Source organism: Silene latifolia, chromosome 5 (assembly GCF_048544455.1).
Source record: "Silene latifolia isolate original U9 population chromosome 5, ASM4854445v1, whole genome shotgun sequence".
NCBI lineage: Eukaryota > Viridiplantae > Streptophyta > Magnoliopsida > Caryophyllales > Caryophyllaceae > Silene > Silene latifolia.
This window is the reverse complement of record NC_133530.1, coordinates 79,993,995-80,011,144: the sequence shown is the minus strand read 5'-3', so window position 1 is coordinate 80,011,144 and position 17,150 is coordinate 79,993,995. Positions and strand designations below refer to the sequence as shown.

General features: G+C 36.3%; 2 protein-coding genes across 2 annotated transcripts; both read left to right on the top strand.

The window, feature by feature from the left end:
- Nucleotides 1-256: 256 nt before the first annotated feature.
- LOC141655604 (uncharacterized) lies at nt 257-1,276 on the top strand. Its single transcript, XM_074462674.1, has one exon. The coding sequence runs from the start codon at nt 257-259 to the stop codon at nt 1,274-1,276; it is 1,020 nt and encodes a 339-aa protein (XP_074318775.1).
- Nucleotides 1,277-5,038: 3,762 nt separating this feature from the next.
- On the top strand, nt 5,039-16,008 carry LOC141657615 (uncharacterized). Its single transcript, XM_074464901.1, has 5 exons — nt 5,039-5,431; nt 5,633-5,682; nt 14,377-14,500; nt 14,619-14,726; nt 15,154-16,008. Exons 1-5 carry the CDS (start codon nt 5,200-5,202, stop codon nt 15,777-15,779), a joined length of 1,140 nt encoding a protein of 379 aa, XP_074321002.1. The 5' UTR covers nt 5,039-5,199; the 3' UTR covers nt 15,780-16,008.
- The last annotated feature ends 1,142 nt before the right edge of the window (nt 16,009-17,150 follow it).

Here is a 17,150-nt window from a genome sequence, read left to right as displayed (position 1 = left end):
TTGTAATGCTCGAATCTAGTGACTCGTCTCTCCCATCTGTGAATGGAGGTGGAACATTATCTGATGATAACGGCTTTGCGGAGGTTGGGCCTTCACAACCTCCTCGTTCACCATGATTGGTCTAGTTTGGAATTGTAGGGGTCTCAACAACACGCTCGCCCCTACAATTCCCAAAATAAGAGCGTTATTAGGTAGCAAATATTATGATTTTCTTTTTTTAATTGAAACAAAATGTAACGCTAGTCGTATTTACCCCATGTTTAGGACATCCGGTTTTGTTAAGTGTTTTGGTGTGGATGCCGTAGGGGATTCGGGGGGTTTATGGGTAGGATGGCGCAAGGAGTCGCGTATGGAGTTGGTAATGGCATGTAATAACTTTATCATCCTTTCAGTAAGAAAATATAATGGTATGTTATGGTACTTGGTTCTTGTCTATGGGGCACCGTGTGTGAGTTCGCGTGCTTCCGTCCTATGCGAAATTGAGGATTGGATTAAGACGTGTAAATACCCATTTCTTATGGTTGGCGATTTTAACCAAGTTGAGTATAGGAGTGATAAGCTAAGTGGAAGTGAAAGGACTATAGGGGGAGCTGAGGAGTTCAATTTGTGGAAAATTCGTAATGAACTTATCGACATTCCGTTTAAGGGTCCCCGGTTCACGTGGTGTAATAATAGGAAGGGTAATGGGAGGGTTTATGAGCGCATTGATAAAGCTTATGGTTCTAAGAATTGGTTCTCTATGTTCCCAAATACCGGTATTAAACATTACCCCATCCAAATATCGGATCATGCGCCGATTGAAGTAGATTTAAATCTTGTGGGAACCACTGGAAGTAAACCCTTCAAACTGGATGCTTGGGTTTTGGACCATGAGGCGTGTATGGAAAGGATTCAAAATGCTTGGAATATGGAGGGTACGGGATCCCCGGCTTACCGTGTAACCAAGAAGTTATCCAGGGTTCGGTCAAGTGTCAAAAGATGGACTTTGGATAAAAGAGCTGAATGGGGTGGAAAATGGAACGACTTTGATCAACGATTAGAAAACGGCATGACTCTGGCCATCAATGGGGGTGGAGAGGAGGAGTACTCAAAAGCAAATGAGGAAGTTACCGAGTTTGCAAGAGCAACAGCGGTTTTCTGGAAACAGCGTGAAAAAATTAAGTGGATGGCGGAGGGGGATACTTGTACAAAATTCTTCTTCAACTGGGTAAAAGGACGCGCGGGAAGGAATCATATTCACGGGGTGAAAAACTCGGAGGGGGGAATGGCTCTATGAGGAGGGACAAGTGCGGGGGGAGTTTGAGAAAGTTTTTATGGACCTCTTCTTAGCTGAGGAGGAGGGGGTTGTATGGCGGGATCAGTCTGCCTTTCAACAATCTCTCACACATATGAAGTGTAAGATATCCCAGGATGAAACTGACCGGATCAGTCGGCCTTTTTCAGCTAAAGAAGTCCGTACGGCGGTTTTTCAAATGGGGGCCCTGAAAGCACAGGGCCTGATGGTATTCCGGCAGTTTTTTATCAACGTTATTGGTCCATGGTGAAACGAGATTTTACACAAGCTGTCCTCTCCATCCTAAACTCAGGTAGGCTTCTTAAGGAAGTAAACCGAACTTTTATTACGCTTGTTCCTAAAAAGGAGAGTCCGGAAGGAGTTTCGGATTATCGGCCTATTAGCCTCTGTAATGTTATGATGAGAATTGTGTCCAAATGTATTGCCAATCGGGTGGCAAAAATTATGGGTTCTCTGATCGGCGAAACGCAGAATGCGTTCCTACCAGGGAGGTGTATTAGTGACAATATCCTGGTGGCACATGAGGCAATCCATAAAATATCTTGCCATAAACAGGGGCGGCTGGGCCTAGGTGTTTTTAAAGCAGACATGAGTAAGGCTTATGATAGAATTAGATGGGACTTTTTGGAGGCGGTTTTGGATAAGGTTGGGTTCCCTCAGCATCTGAGGACGTTGATCATGAACTGTGTCACTTCTGTGAGCTACGAAATCCTCGTAAATGGGACCCCGATGCCTCAATTTCGTCCTCGATGCGGGCTAAGGCAAGGTGACCCCCTGTCACCTTATTTGTTTCTACTGTGTATGAAGGTACTTTCCAGTAATATCGACCATGCACACGAACTCAAGAAAATCCATGGAGTCCAGCTTGCTCGAGGGACCCGACCAATTACTCACCTGCTTTTTGCGGATGATTCGGTTTTCTTCTTTAAGGATAAGAGTGACTCTGCCCTTCATCTCATGAGGATCATCCTTGATTATTGTGAGGCTTCCGGGCAGCAATTGAATTTAGATAAATCCGGTATTCTTTTCAGCCCAAATATTACGTTGATAAGGGCACGACGGCTTTTGAAGATTTTCATGATTAGACAGAATAAGGGCATTGGAAAATACTTGGGGATTCCGGCAGAGTTTACTGACTCAAAGACAGACATTTTTAGTACTCTAATCGAGCACATCACCAGACGTATCTCTTCATGGAATGGGATTTTTCTATCACCAGCGGGTCGACTTACCCTAATTTCATCGGTTCTATCCAATCTCTCAAATTACTTTCTATCGGTTTTTAAAATTCCGGTAAGTGTGGCAAAAAAGATCAACTCTATTTTGGCACAATTTTGGTGGGCGGGATGTAAGATGGGGAAAAATGTTCACTGGTGTAGCAAAAATTTCCTGAGTTTACCTAAGAGTGCGGGCGGGCTAGGAATCAGAAATGTCGAATGCCTCAACCAAGCTTTACTTGCCAAGCACGGATGGAGAATTATCTCTGGGGAAAATTCTTTATTCTGCAGAATCTTCAGACAAAAATTGTTTCGTTCTCAGGTTTTCCAACATGACATGCGCCCCATTAGCGGTTACGCACTCGTGGGGCATTCGTAGCATTTTACATGGGCTATCTTTTGTTTTGGATAACATTGGCTGGAAGATTGGAATGGACTCGAGGCTGAATGTGTGGACCTCTAGATGGGTGGGGGGAATGTGCCCGGAACCGAAGAGTATGTGGCTTGAGTTAAACCATAGTCATATGGCACATTTGCAGGTAAGGAACCTTCTCCATCAGAATGGAAAGTGGGATGCTGATTTTATTAATGCCGTATTCGAGGATGAGTGGGCAACTCGGATTCTTGCCATCCCATCAAGCGAAATCAGATTGAGGGACTCGGTTTTCTGGCCGTACACGAAGACCGGGTTCTTTACGGTCAAGAGCGGTTATGGACTAATTTTTGATAGTTATATGGCCACACGAGGCACCAGTAAAGACAGAACAAGAATCAATGATCGGGGAAGGGAGTTCTGTAGGAAAACGCTATGGCATTTACCACTCCCTATGGTTTGGAAAATACTTCTCTGGAAGATCATTGTGAAGGCTCTACCCACCGGGAGTGAGTTCCTTAAACGAAAGCTGGATGTTGATCCTTACTGTAGTATGTGCAGAGGCGATCAGAAATGCATTGAAACAGTGGAACATCTCTTTCGCGACTGTAGCCTCACTCGAAGATTATGGGCGGGTTCAACCCTAGGCATCCGGGTAGAAAGTGCTGCAGGTATTTCGATTTCGATCGGATTTATGATCAAGTTAAGTTACTTGTCCAATTCTCAAGGGAGTGAGGACAATTTGATTACCTTTGTGGCGATCCTGTGGGGTTTGTGGGCGTTAAGGAATAACGTCATTTTCCGGAAAGTCGGATTTGAACTCGTTTACGATAACGGGATGCTTTTATAATTCAGTTAGGGAGAAAATACAAATGCTGTGCAACTCCTCACCCACAAAGCAACCTCTGTCATTGCTACAAACTTCCGAAGAAGGTTCGTCGTATGAAGAGAGGGAGGCTATACGCAATGGACACCCCGTCCGCCTTATTGGAAATCACAGCAATTGCGCGGTGGTAAGGGTCAAAGTGGATGCTAGCTGGGTACGGGGATTGGATGCGGCGGTAGGGTGGATTGCGTTCGACCATACGGGCGGGAGCTAGAGAGGAGGAAGGTGCGCAACGGTCTTAATCGATTACGCGAAGCGTTAGGAGTCGAGAAGTTTTGGTATGGGCACGGAGAGGAGGTTTCTTCACATTGACTTATCGTCCGATCGTTTGCGCTTATCAATCAAATTGCGGGGCTCGAAAAGGAGGATCACATGATTGCGGGGATTCTTGCAGATCTTCGTGATCGGCTTAGTTTCTTTCATTGCTTGAGTCTTAGTTTTATTCCGAGGCGTCTGAACGTTATAGCGCATGGGTTGGCCAAACAAGCCATGCGATTGTAATACCCTATTTTTACAGCTGTAAAAAAAAAATAAAAAAAAAAATAAAAAAAAAATCTCTTAGAACACAAAATGGTTTATTGTGGAAAACGCAAACACCTAGCTAGACATACGGCTGTATCACATGTTGGAGTTAGAGTACAACTCTCAACCGCTTGACAATTTAATAGGAGTATATACTTTAGCACAAATTCTCCCTTATGATGGAGGGTATCTGTCATAAACTTATGACGGGTACTATATTATCTCACAAAAAACCCATAGGGGTGAGAGAAGGAGTAAATGGGGTGGGTGCCCACCTTGTCCCCTCTATCCATTTCCACTCACAAAATAACCGTCGCAAGATCCGATCTGTCACAAGGGAGACCTACTGATACTTTAGATAATACTCCCTCCTATTCTAAATAACTGTCTCATTTGCCATTTCTGTCTATTCATATAACTGTCCCATTTGCCATATTTGAACATGGTTTTTTACTTTCCTACCCTTAGCTATTTTCTTTATTTACCACCCCAACCACCCATAACCCATCATATTCAATACTTTTCATTATTTAACTCATATATTCTTACCCCTATACAATAATTTTCATTATTTTAACTATATTTCTTAATTTTCGTGCCATTGTCCAAATGGGACACTTATTCGGAATAGGAGGGAGTATATGTAGTTTACGAAAGTTGGAGTCTCTGAGATCGCTCGAAAAAAGCTTCATTTAATAATATAGATAGATATTGATTTTGTAACTCTATGATATCCAGATAATGATAGAGATAAATATAAGTACTTAAATAAAAAACGTGAGTAATGCACATCCATTAAGTCGAAAGAAAAGGCAAATAGCTGTCTTTAAAAGACCGTAAATTCCTAGCTCTGCACAAGAATAGCAAAAACAGCCATAATTTCTCTTTCCTCAAGTACACCCCCAAAATGCCTAAACCCAGCAATTTATTATTATGCGTTACTCTAATTTCTGTAAGTTTAATCAGCAGTTATGCATTAAACCCGGAGACATCTAGTTTTATCAATCAACACCGCCATCAATCAGATAAAAATGGTGAGCAAAGTATTGGAGTTTATGAGCTTAAGAAGAGTAACTTGTCTATTAAGCTCACTAATTATGGTGCCACAGTGATCTCTCTCATTCTTCCAGACAAACATGGTTAGCTATTCTAATAACTTCATTTTTATTAACAGTAATTCTTGTGAGACGGGGACACGGTATGACGGTCCCATGATATAAAAAGACATTTCATTTATTAAATTAAATGAAGTATAAAAATGGATCGTCTCGTGAAGTTGTGTTTTATTAATGTGTCATTATTAAGTTTTATAAAATTATAATTCCGTATTTGCCCTTCAGGAAAGCTTGCTGATGTGGTTCTTGGGTATGAGAAAGTGAAGGAATATCTGGTATATCTGTCTTTTCGCCTTTACCCCTTCTGTGTATCATTTCATTGTGAACAAAAGTGACCCTTTAAAATTGTTACACCCGTTTGGTGCTAGATCACGTTTAAGGGTTCCTAGCCAATAATCACTAAGAAAACTGAAATTAACGTCTCTCGTTTAATTATTAATCTTCTAACGCTAGTGTTTGGGTAGCACATTAATTAGAATTTAATTAGGGATGTACTGTATCAGTTACATGCGTAAATGGTACTCCGTACAGAGTTTTACATTCGCATAAGATAATTAATCTTTTTTATTCTTTTTTACCACAATTAATCTTGCGTTTTTCAGTGTGGGAACATTCAATCAAATATCAGTAAGTACACTACTCTGTATCAATTACATACAACTATACAAGTTATTGTATCAATAACGAAAAAGAGTACTCTAATATTGTCCATCGCATTGTCGACTCTCTTTTAAAATTTATCTTTTAGTTATTGTCTCCGTTTTAACACAAATTCTTATTATAGACGGACACTATTCGTCTATTCGTATAGACGGATACCATTTCCCCTCACAAAATACCCATTTGCCATAAAGTGGGAAGCACATGGGGTGCCCCACCTTGTCCCCCTACCCATTTTATTAGAGGTCTTTATCCGTCTGTTCGCTCCACCCGTCTATACCAAGACCTATTGCCGTTTTAAATGCCGTAGAGAAAAAAAGTCTTATTATTTGATATTGTCCCTAGATAACTAATTACTCCTTTTGTAGTAATGAATAGTTTAAACATGTTTTATTTTGTGAGGGAGAAATAAAATAAGTCTTATTATTTAATATTGTGCTTTAGATAATTTTTTTTTGACAATTATGTTATTGTTTTTGTATCATTGCTAGGGGAAATTTTGATGAATAATATCATATTTTGAAGTTGTTTGGGGTGATTTATTGGTTTGGGTTGAGAAGAGGAAGAAATCGGGGTAGGTAGGCTCTCAAATAAGAAAGGGTATATCAGTCAGATTTTGACAATATTTACCGGACTTCTCAAGTTGGTACAAATTTGAGAAGAAAAGTTATGTTCTGGATGTAATTTACAAAAATGGTTATATAAGGTTGAAATTTTCAAAAAGTGATTTTTAAAAGATTGTAATTAACAATTTTCTCAAGAAAATAATCTAAAGTGTTTAAAAGAAATGAATAGAGGAATAGAGAGGATTCCAAATTGAGGTTTTTGCTATTTCCCCGACATTGTGTTTTTGTCTCATTTATCTATTTGACGGTTTGAAACTGAATATGAGTATATTTAATCACTTTTCGTTAACTTCTCTTCTCTTAAAATAGAATGACGACAATAATAGTGGCATAAGGTTTTGGACTTTCATTAAAGAAATCTATATTGTAAGGAGTAATAAAATCATCATAGCCAGGGGCGAGGTCACTATAGGCTTTGGTGTAGCCGCCGCTACACCAAAGGCGAAAAATTCAGTTATAATTTCGTGATTTGTTACACCAATATTTACCGCTTTTATAATAATTATCTATACACTTTATCTTGAGTATATACTCCCTCCCATTCATCATAATCATCCCCTTTGGTTTTGGCACAATACTTTAGAAAAAATATTAAAATAGGAGTAAAAGTGTTGTGTGGGATTTGGTGATAGGAGAAAGATGAATTATTAGTAGTTAAATAAAGAATTGTGGGGCCAAAACATAAAGAAAAGTAATAAAATAGGAGTAAAAGAGTTGTGTAGGGTTTGGTGATAGGAGAGAGAAATGAATAAAATAAGAGTAAAAGTTTCTAAAAATAAAGAGGAGAACATTAGTTAAATAATCCGTTTCGGAAAAGAGGGAACATTATAATGACTAAGAGGGAGTATTTTACTACACCGAACCTGGCTCGCATCTGATCATAGCTATTGCTAAATCATTGAGCGAGAAAAAAACATGTTCAAAGATTTGAAAGGATCAGCAATAAAAATCTCTGTATCATGCATCCACGTATAAACAAAGATGATTAGATGCCTACTCAACTAATCGTGTTATTAAATTCTGTTTATGTACTACCATACGTTTTCGATCGTGGTCAGACATTGGAGTACTTATTAAAATTCCAAGTGAATTTTGAAATGTTGCATTTCAAGTTTCAACAAACACGAGGAGTAGACAAGTTTGCTGACTATAAAATTAATCAAAGATTTATTATCCACGAGTTGGCGTGTAGACGTGTAGACGTGTAGTCTTTATAAAATGTTAGTTAATGATATCATTCCTGATTTATTAGAGCATTTACAATGGTAAACTAATACCTATTAGCTTACCATTGACACATCATTTTTTTAAGGGGTAATGCTAAATACAACCCAGTGGGTTGTATTTAAGCATTAAATACCTTCTAATTTTGGTATTAATTTAGGAATTAAGAACTAAATTACACATTAACCAATACAATCAATGCATATATTAAGAATTTATTTCCTCTTTTGGTTTCTTAAATACAACCCAGTTGGTTGTATTTATCATTACCCTTTTTTAAGTTACAACAATTTCAAGCTATGATTTATTCCAATAGACTAGCAAATTTACTACTAGCTTGATTGGACCCATTCAACACATTCCTCTATTTATTTAGAGTTAATTATCAATTACACCCACGTCAAATGCACTTTTTCACATTTACTCCCACGTCAATTTTTTTTTATAAATTACACCCAAGTTAATAACTCAGTTTATAAATTGCACCCAATATCGGATTCCGACCACATTTCCGTCAAATTTCAATTTTTTTTGTTTAAAACATTAAATTTATGACGATTTTGCCCTTGTTCTTTCCTCTTCTTCTTCCTTTTCTTGACTGTTCTAATTTATTCTTCCTCTTTCTTTATTTATTCTTCATCTTTCTTCTTCTTCCATTTCATTTTCTCCAGATTTATTATTATTTTTCTTTCTCCAAATTTCTTTTTTTAATTTCTTCTTTCTTCTTTTTCCATTTCAAGTTCTCCAGATTTATCAACCCAAATGCACATTATGAATTAGGGATGAATAACAAATAAAGTAAATAATCTCCCTCACATCAAACAAATCCAATCAAAATAAAAAGCAGAAGAATGAATTAAGCGGTGCGAATCTGGGTTGATGAGCAACTCTTGGTGGTCGTGCTTGAGCCTCGGTGTACGAATTGCAGGTGGTTTGGGGAGATTTTTCAATATTTGTTGGGTTTGGGGAATCAAGCAGACAACAACAAAAAGTCGAAAACAACCACCCAAAAAGTCAATTGATAATATTAAGGGGAAATAATTAGAAGTAAAATGGAGGAGATATCAATTAAGGTTGGATCAATGCTTATTGGTTTTAATTTGTGCATGGAGTATAGGTGTTTGGATTTTTTATTTATTTGATAAGGAAAAAATGATTGAAATCGGGGAATGCTTCATGGTTATTGTTGTAATGGAGGAGGAGGAAGATGAAGTTGTAATGGAGGAGAAAGATGAAGCTCAAAGGTGGAGGAGGAAATAGGGGAAGTAACTCAAAATCACACAAAATCAGACTAATAGATTCGGGGGCAAAATTGTCATTTCATAATTTTTTTCGCCGGAAAATGGGGTTGGGTGCAATTTATAAACTGAGCTATTAATTTGGGTGTAATTTATAAAAAAAATTTGACGTGGGAGTAAATGTAAAAAAGTGCATTTGACATGGGTGTAATTGATAATTTACTCATTTATTTATTTAATTTCCAAATTTTTAAAATAAAATTAAAACTTTAAAAATGGAGCACAATTTTCTTATTGGTTAATTCATCTTGTAGGTCCATTCAACAAGTAGCTCTATGGAGCTACTAGCTCAATTTTTTTTGAGCAAAGCTAATCTACATGGCCAACTCCAATGGTTGAGTTATTTGCTTGGAATTTTATAAAATTACAAGCAAGTCCCCAAGCCAAACCATTGAAGATGCTCTTATGGATCACGATTCGGCATGTACTCCCTCCGTTCAGTCATATGTTTACACTTTCTTTATTTCCCCCTCACAAAATAAAGAAAGTGTAAACATAAACAGAGGAAGTAGTCTATAAAATTTATCAAAAGTCTTCGTTAAACGGTCACTTTTCGTTTTAAGCTTAAGATAAAGTAAATATGATCCTATTACAATAAATGGTTATGATAAATACAACTCAATGAGTTGTGTTTAAGAAACTAAAAAAGAAAATAAACACTTAATATATGCATTAATTGCATTGATTCATGTGTAATTTATTTTCTAATTTCTAAATTAATACCAAATTTAGAAGGGTATTAAATGCTTAAATACAACCCAATGGGTTGTATATAGCATTTTCCTATAATAAAACGTAACCATTTTATAATAAAAAGTTAGCTCTATGTTATACTAACATTTTATTGCTAAAATGGTGACATTTTACCCTCTTTATAGTGTAGACGAAAATTCGGTCTACAATGAGATTTTTTGATAAAGTTTTAATTAATGATGTCATTCTTGATTTTGTGTTACCTCTGTTTTTCTATATATGACTTTCTTATATTTCGAGACACACACTTCTCTCTTCAATATCTTTTAAATTATATGCTTAAATATAATGATATGTATACTCATATGAAAGAGTTTTTCATAAGAAATTTAATGGTATAATTTTTATAATTTTTTACCAAATATATTTTTATAAATATTAAAGTCAAAAACTCACCTCGCAAAAACAAAATGTCATATATTATAAAATGGAGGGAGTACATTAAAGTCTGCCTTTGTACTCAATTAGTCTTCGATATGTGCGTAGTAAAATTAAAATTGTGGGTCCTGGTTGAAATCTCAAAAATTGTGTAAAGACTTCCCAAATACTTCAATTTCCAAATAATCATTTAATGCAAGTAAATCAATAACCTATACACGTTACTTCATTCCAAATTTCACGTCGCCTCGCCCTCATTTATACCAAAATTACTGTCGTTTTTTTAGTAAGAAATAAAGTATGAACTAGTTTTAATCCCGTGTAAAAAATGCACGGGTTACTTTAAATGATAAGATATATAATGAGAATGTATAATATCATAATTTTAAATCAGTGCGAATATAATTGCTAGTCGAATATTCAATAACTTGACTAAATGAATAAGTATTGAAAATAGTCTACATAATTGCATGGGATTGAATATTCAATTACTTGACCAAATGATTTAATTTCTACTCCACATATTATTATTAGAATTAAGTTGAATAAAAGTATACTTATTCAATGAATATAATGATAACAAAATATACTGAAATTTAAAGAAATAAATTTAAACACTAATAATAATAATAATAATAATAATAAAACAAAAAAAATACTCATTATCCTAAAAGTTGCATTAACAATGACTCATGACTCATATTAAAGAAATCAACGAAATAATTAACAAAGATAAAATATAAATTAATTGTTTTTTATAAAAAATGATTAGTGAGCTGGGCCTAAACCAACCAAAATTTGGACGAATCACTATAAGTCTGTAACTCATGTCCATCGTAATTCATACTACTATTCATACCCTAAATTAGCCTCCGCTGCATTCAATCATTTACCCCTCCACACAATATTCAATTATGTTTACTCTTACCCTTTTTGCTCTCATCACCCCCATCCAATCTACTTATCATCTTCACCTCATTAGTCATTCCTACTTCACAAATGTAAAGTTACGGCGCTAAAATAAATGCATGGTGAAAAAAGTACTCATTTTAGTTGGTAATTTAATTTTTTTGGTCAAAAATTGAAATAAATAGATCGGTTATTTTATGTATTTGATTTTCTTTACAATAAAGGATGAAGACTCGGTATACTATTTTGTCATATGTTGTATAGTCCATTGATTATTATTTATTAGTTTACATTTATTTTTCGATATCCACCATCAACATCAAATTATTAAAATACGTTTTCGTTTATATCTCTTGTACTTGGTTAGTCATCCCTTAATTGATTTAAGAAATAAAAGAAATTTTGTAAGTAATACAACTTTAATTTGCGTATAGTAAAAAAACATGTTTTTCTTGGAAATTTTACATTAATCTATTTTAGCTAGATCTATTATTAATCTTCCTGTGCAACCCACATTTGAAGTAGAATTAGGAATTAGTAAAAGGAGGGGAGAGATTAATTGCATAAGGTGAGAGTAATTAAATATGTAGTTTTACATGGAGGGTCCTACCTAAATAAAGGTTTTTTCAACCCCTAAAAAAAGGAACCAATAAGAAAGTAAGAAAAAACCTAGCTTTTATACTAGGTAGATATTCAATATTGCCCTTAAATAATTACTAGTTTACCACTATCGAAGAATTCTCTTTAGTTTAGGGACCGTTTATCAATTTTCTTAGGGGTGTTTGGTTGTAGCTTTTGGAATGAATTGGAATGGATTCAATCTATTCTAGTGTTTGGTTGGGGTGATTTGGAATGGTGTTAGATTTCCAATGGATTCTAACTCCATCCCAACCCCTTGGAATTCCATACCCACCCTCTTACCTTGGATTCAAACTCCATTTCTCTCTTTTATAATTTATGGTGAACCAAATAAGATTAGGCAAGTATGGATTTAGAGCCCATACTACTATACTATCAAACTCCATTCCATTCCATTCCAACTTGTTGAACCAAACGACCCCTTAAATCCTTCCAATATAAGTGCTTGTTTGTTTACCCACCAAAATCCCATGAATTGCATTTTTTACATCTCGTTTGGTTACCCCAAAAGTTGAAAAATGCGAGAATTTTCAACTCCTGTGAGTTTCCAACTCCTACATGATGTAGGAATTTAATTACCTAGTCCCTCCTAGGTAATTGGAAACTCCAACATCCTTCCCCACCCAATTTACCCATTTGCCCTAAAGAAAATATGTTATTTAGATTATATAAGAATATATTTGTATTTACTAATCAAAATCATGTGAATTAAAGTTGTTTAACCAAACGTAATGCGGGAGTTTAATTTCTTGGAAAAACAAACTCCTCCAAGGTAACCAAACATGTTTTTCTCATTTTCTGGGAATTGTATATAGGAATTAGAATTTTATAAATTACAAATTAACACAGGAATATAACTTCTGCATGAGCTAAACGAGCACTTCATGAGCCAAACGAGCACTAAGAAATTCCAATAAGAAATGGAATGAAATATATAAGCTCTCAAACGTGTTTTATACGTACAAGCGCTTTGTATACCAATGCATCCCGTCTAGTAAAATGTATTTCATGGCATTTACCTTAACTTTTGGAAAAAAGAGCAAGAGGGGAGGAAAGAAGCATTTGTTGTTATATTTATGGGATGATAACAAGATCAAATTACATATTAGAAGAGTTTCTAATATAAAAAGATAAAAAATTATATAAATATGTGATTCAAAAATGCAATAGGTAAATAAGCAATAGGTCTTGGTATAGACGGGTGGGGCGAACAGACGGATAAAGACCTCTAATAAAATGGATAGGGGGGACAAGGTGGGGCACCCCCCATGTGCTTCCCACTTTATGGCAAATGGGTATTTTGTGAGGGGAAATGGTATCCGTCTATACATATAGACGGATAGTGTCCGTCTATAATGAGAATTTGTGGTAAATAAGTGAGCCGGATGAAGGAAGGATGTAATGATGTATGAATAAGAGGGTAACTTTAGAATACGCAGCTCATGAAAAGTGAAAAGTATATGATATTTTTGGGTCGTCTCTCTCGATGACCACATGGGACGAGTGTGATGTGTATGAAAATGGGCTTTGCATGAGCTTGCAGCTTTGGACCACTTACAACCTACGGAGTACGACCTTCTCAAGTTGTTCCCCACATTTCATTCACCTTGACTTTTCTCACTTGAACTTCAAACGAACACAACATCTCATTGGGCACGTATCCATCACTTTGGAGTGACGGATACCATTTCCTCTCACAAATGACCCAAATAAAGGAGAGAGGGAAGCATATGGGGGTGCCCCCACCTTGTCTCCCTTATCCGTTTTGTGAGTGGCATTACCCGTCACTTGTTCCGACCCGTCTTCAGCAAGACTAACTGTCAAACGAATCCACGCTTATTTTATACTCCCTTCATACTCCCTTCACTCAACTCTAAATACAACATTTCTTTTTTTAAAATTATTCATAAGTAAAGAGAATTTTTAAGATTCCTTGCGATCTTTAAGGAAAAATATTATCACGTGAAATCTTAAAGATTAAAACTAAAGATATTTAGATTACAAATAGTACATTGACAAACATGTATAAAAGGGAAATGTTGTGTTTGGAGTTGAATAGACTATTGGTAGTACATTTTGATTTTGCTTAAATAAGTAGATTTTCTAAGGTATGGAATGAATAAGAGTGAATTCCGACCAGTTTTTCACGTTAATCTAGTTCAATTAGTAGTAACACTAAGTATTTTAAAATCTAATAACACTGAATTGTTTATACTCCTCCATCCCAGCAATCTCCACATGATTTAGCTAAACTCCAATGTCATAGATTCAAAATTCTACGTTTTGTCCTGTCAGAATAGTCTACCACTGTTAGTTTAGCCCATGAATTTTCAAATGTTTGACAGTGAGAGTCAATTTCGCTTGGTTAAATCAGGTGATTTAGGCCAAGTTATCCGAGTCAGGTTCATTTTGCGAAGCCTAATCAAAGATATCCATGTTGTAATATAACTTGCACATTACTCAAACGGTTTATTTGGTACAGAATGATACAACTTACTTTGGGGCCATTGTCGGGCGTGTGGCTAATCGGATTGGTGGTGCTCAATTTACTTACAATGGGGTGCGCTACAAACTGGTTCCAAATGAAGGGAAAAATATTCTTCATGGTGAATTCACATTCTACCCTTGCATTCTAGTTTCTGTAGAGACTATGATGTTTAGAAATGGAATTCATTCAATGGTAAAAAGGTTTAGCTGACATGTGAAATCCTTAAATCGAAACAGGTGGGCCTAAAGGATTCAGCCGCGTTATATGGAAGGTGGACAAATATTCCCCAGAAGGACATTCTCCATCTGTTACATTCAGTTACCAAAGTTTTGATGGCGAAGAAGGTTAGTCTGCCAACTCGAGCCTACTACACCAACATGTAGAGGCTAAATCAAGTCTTGAAGTTATATATTTTCGATACTTACCTTGGTCTAGATTTCGACACAACATTTATTTTCGACAAATTTAACAATTTGGCACTAGTCTATGTCATTCCCTTGTTGCTACAAAATAGATGGGTATCCAACACCTTGAAGTCATGGTAGTAAATCATGGTTTAAGACCTGCTTTTGAAATGGCCAGAACTGCCAGATATGAGCTCAAAAATTGGAATTGCTTTTAACCTTCAGAACATTAGTAATACGGTAGTATGTTGTAGACCATGCTTGCAGGTTGCTACCAAGTGTGAATAACTTAAACTTGTAAGCATTATCCCGAAATTTACCTCTGTTTATACTGATTCCCTCACAATACTCTGAAAATACAATGCAGGTTTCCCTGGTAATCTCAAGGTAAAAGTGACCTACACAATAGTCAAAGAGAACGAACTCTCAATCCAAATGTCTGCTAAACCATCAAACAAAGCAACCCCAGTGAATCTAGCTTCTCATACGTATTGGAACCTTGGAGGCCATAATAGTGGAAACATCCTAAAACATGAAGTTCAGATCTTTGCGTCTCACATTACTCCTGTTGATAATCAGCTCATTCCGACAGGCAAATTTGAGGCCGTTAAGGGAACCCCCTTTGATTTCCTCAAGCCTCACACAGTTGGAAGCCGAATTAACAAGCTTTCTGGTGGATATGACATAAATTATGTACTTGATGTTACCAAGACCAAAGCTGTATTGAACCAGGTTGCTATAGTCAAGGAGAAAAAATCAGGGAGAGTTATGAAGTTGTGGACTAACAAGCCCGGAGTCCAGTTTTATACGAGTAATACCCTCTCGAATGTGACAGGTAAAGGAGGGTATGTGTATGGAAATCATGCTGCTCTGTGCTTGGAAACTCAAGGGTTTCCTGATGCGGTGAATCATCCTAATTTTCCTTCAGTAATGGTCACTCCTGGGGAGAGTTATGAGCATGTTATGCGCTTTAAGTTTTCTACAATGAGTTGAGCAAAAGTCCCTTATAGTTGTATCTTATTTTACTTTACATTTCATTGTTCTCTTGTCAAATATGATGGTTTTGGATTTTCACATGCAGAACTCTCATGTGATTATCTTCATCAGTCTTAATAAAAGTAAACCGTGTATTTTAACTTTCTCCTTAAGTATTGGAAATATTAACTAAACTATTCTCAAAGACTCTTTCCTATTATTGTTAATAGAATTTCCTTATTACGACATTTCCTCATTGTGAATATTTGTATTAGATTAGGAAAACGATTAGGAAAAAAAATAATGAGAGAGAAAAGCTCTTTTTTCATAAACCCTAATCATAACACAATAATGACGGCACTAAAATTCACACAAAATCGTTACTCGCCATTTAATTCTGCAACTAAATCAGCTTTAAATTCTTCCAAAGCTGCTATTTTACCTTCATCTGATGAGACTAGGTCAAAAGATGACACTTTTGTTCCTTCATCATCTGATACAGGTAAAACAAAGTCCATTAATTCTATACGGTATCCCCATTTCAAACCTTAGTGAAGGAGAACCGGAAGAAAATGATGGATGGAAGTTGCGCAAAGGAGGAAAGGACGTCCCAGTTTTGGAAACAATTGTTGAGGAGGAGGATGTATCAGATTTACTTCAGTTTTCACATGAAGACATCAAAACTGAGGTAGATTTTTGGACTCACTCTGTTACTTGTTACATACTAGGAGCCAACCCGCCTTGGGATATTGTGGAAAATTATGTGTATCGGGTTTGGGACCATTTTGGGACTGATAGGGTTTCCTTCATTGATAATGGGGTGTGTATTGTTAGATTTTCTAAGTCTGGTGGTAAGGAAGCATTGTTGAAATCTGGATACTACATGTTTGATAATAAACCTGTGATTATTAAGCCATGGGTTAAGGATATGGAGATGGTCGGAGAAAAGGTTGTTGTGGTTCTGTGTGGGGTCAAACTTCATGGTGTTCCTCTGAAGTTTTGGGGCTCTGGTTTGCCTAAAATCGCCAACTTGGTTGGTAAATATGTTAAGATGGATATGGATACACAGGATAAAATTCGCCTGAGCTTTGCGAGGATTATGGTTAAGTTGCCTATGGATCAACATCTCCCTAAGAAAGTGAAGTTTCTGGATGAATCTGGGCATGTGGTGATTGTGAATGTTGAGTATGAATGGCGTCTTATTTCTTGTACAAACTGTAAAGGGATAGGCCATGAATCCGCTCAATGCAGGAAACCAAGTAGCAAGAAGAAAATACATACTCAAGCACCTATGACAAAAACTAAACCTCAACGTAAGACCGAATGGAGGCACATTGTGAAGCCTAACCCTATGCTGCAGTGTTTTAACTCCTCCTACTCTTACCCCTA

Coding starts and splice junctions, on each gene's coding strand:
- LOC141655604 (XM_074462674.1), top strand. CDS start 257: ATGTTTAGGACATCCGGTTTTGTTAAGTGTTTTGGTGTGGATGCCGTA.
- LOC141657615 (XM_074464901.1), top strand. CDS start 5,200: ATGCCTAAACCCAGCAATTTATTATTATGCGTTACTCTAATTTCTGTA. Junction 5,683..14,376: donor AGAAAGTGAAGGAATATCTG/GTATATCTGTCT, acceptor TATTTGGTACAG/AATGATACAACTTACTTTGG. Junction 14,727..15,153: donor AAGTTTTGATGGCGAAGAAG/GTTAGTCTGCCA, acceptor AATACAATGCAG/GTTTCCCTGGTAATCTCAAG.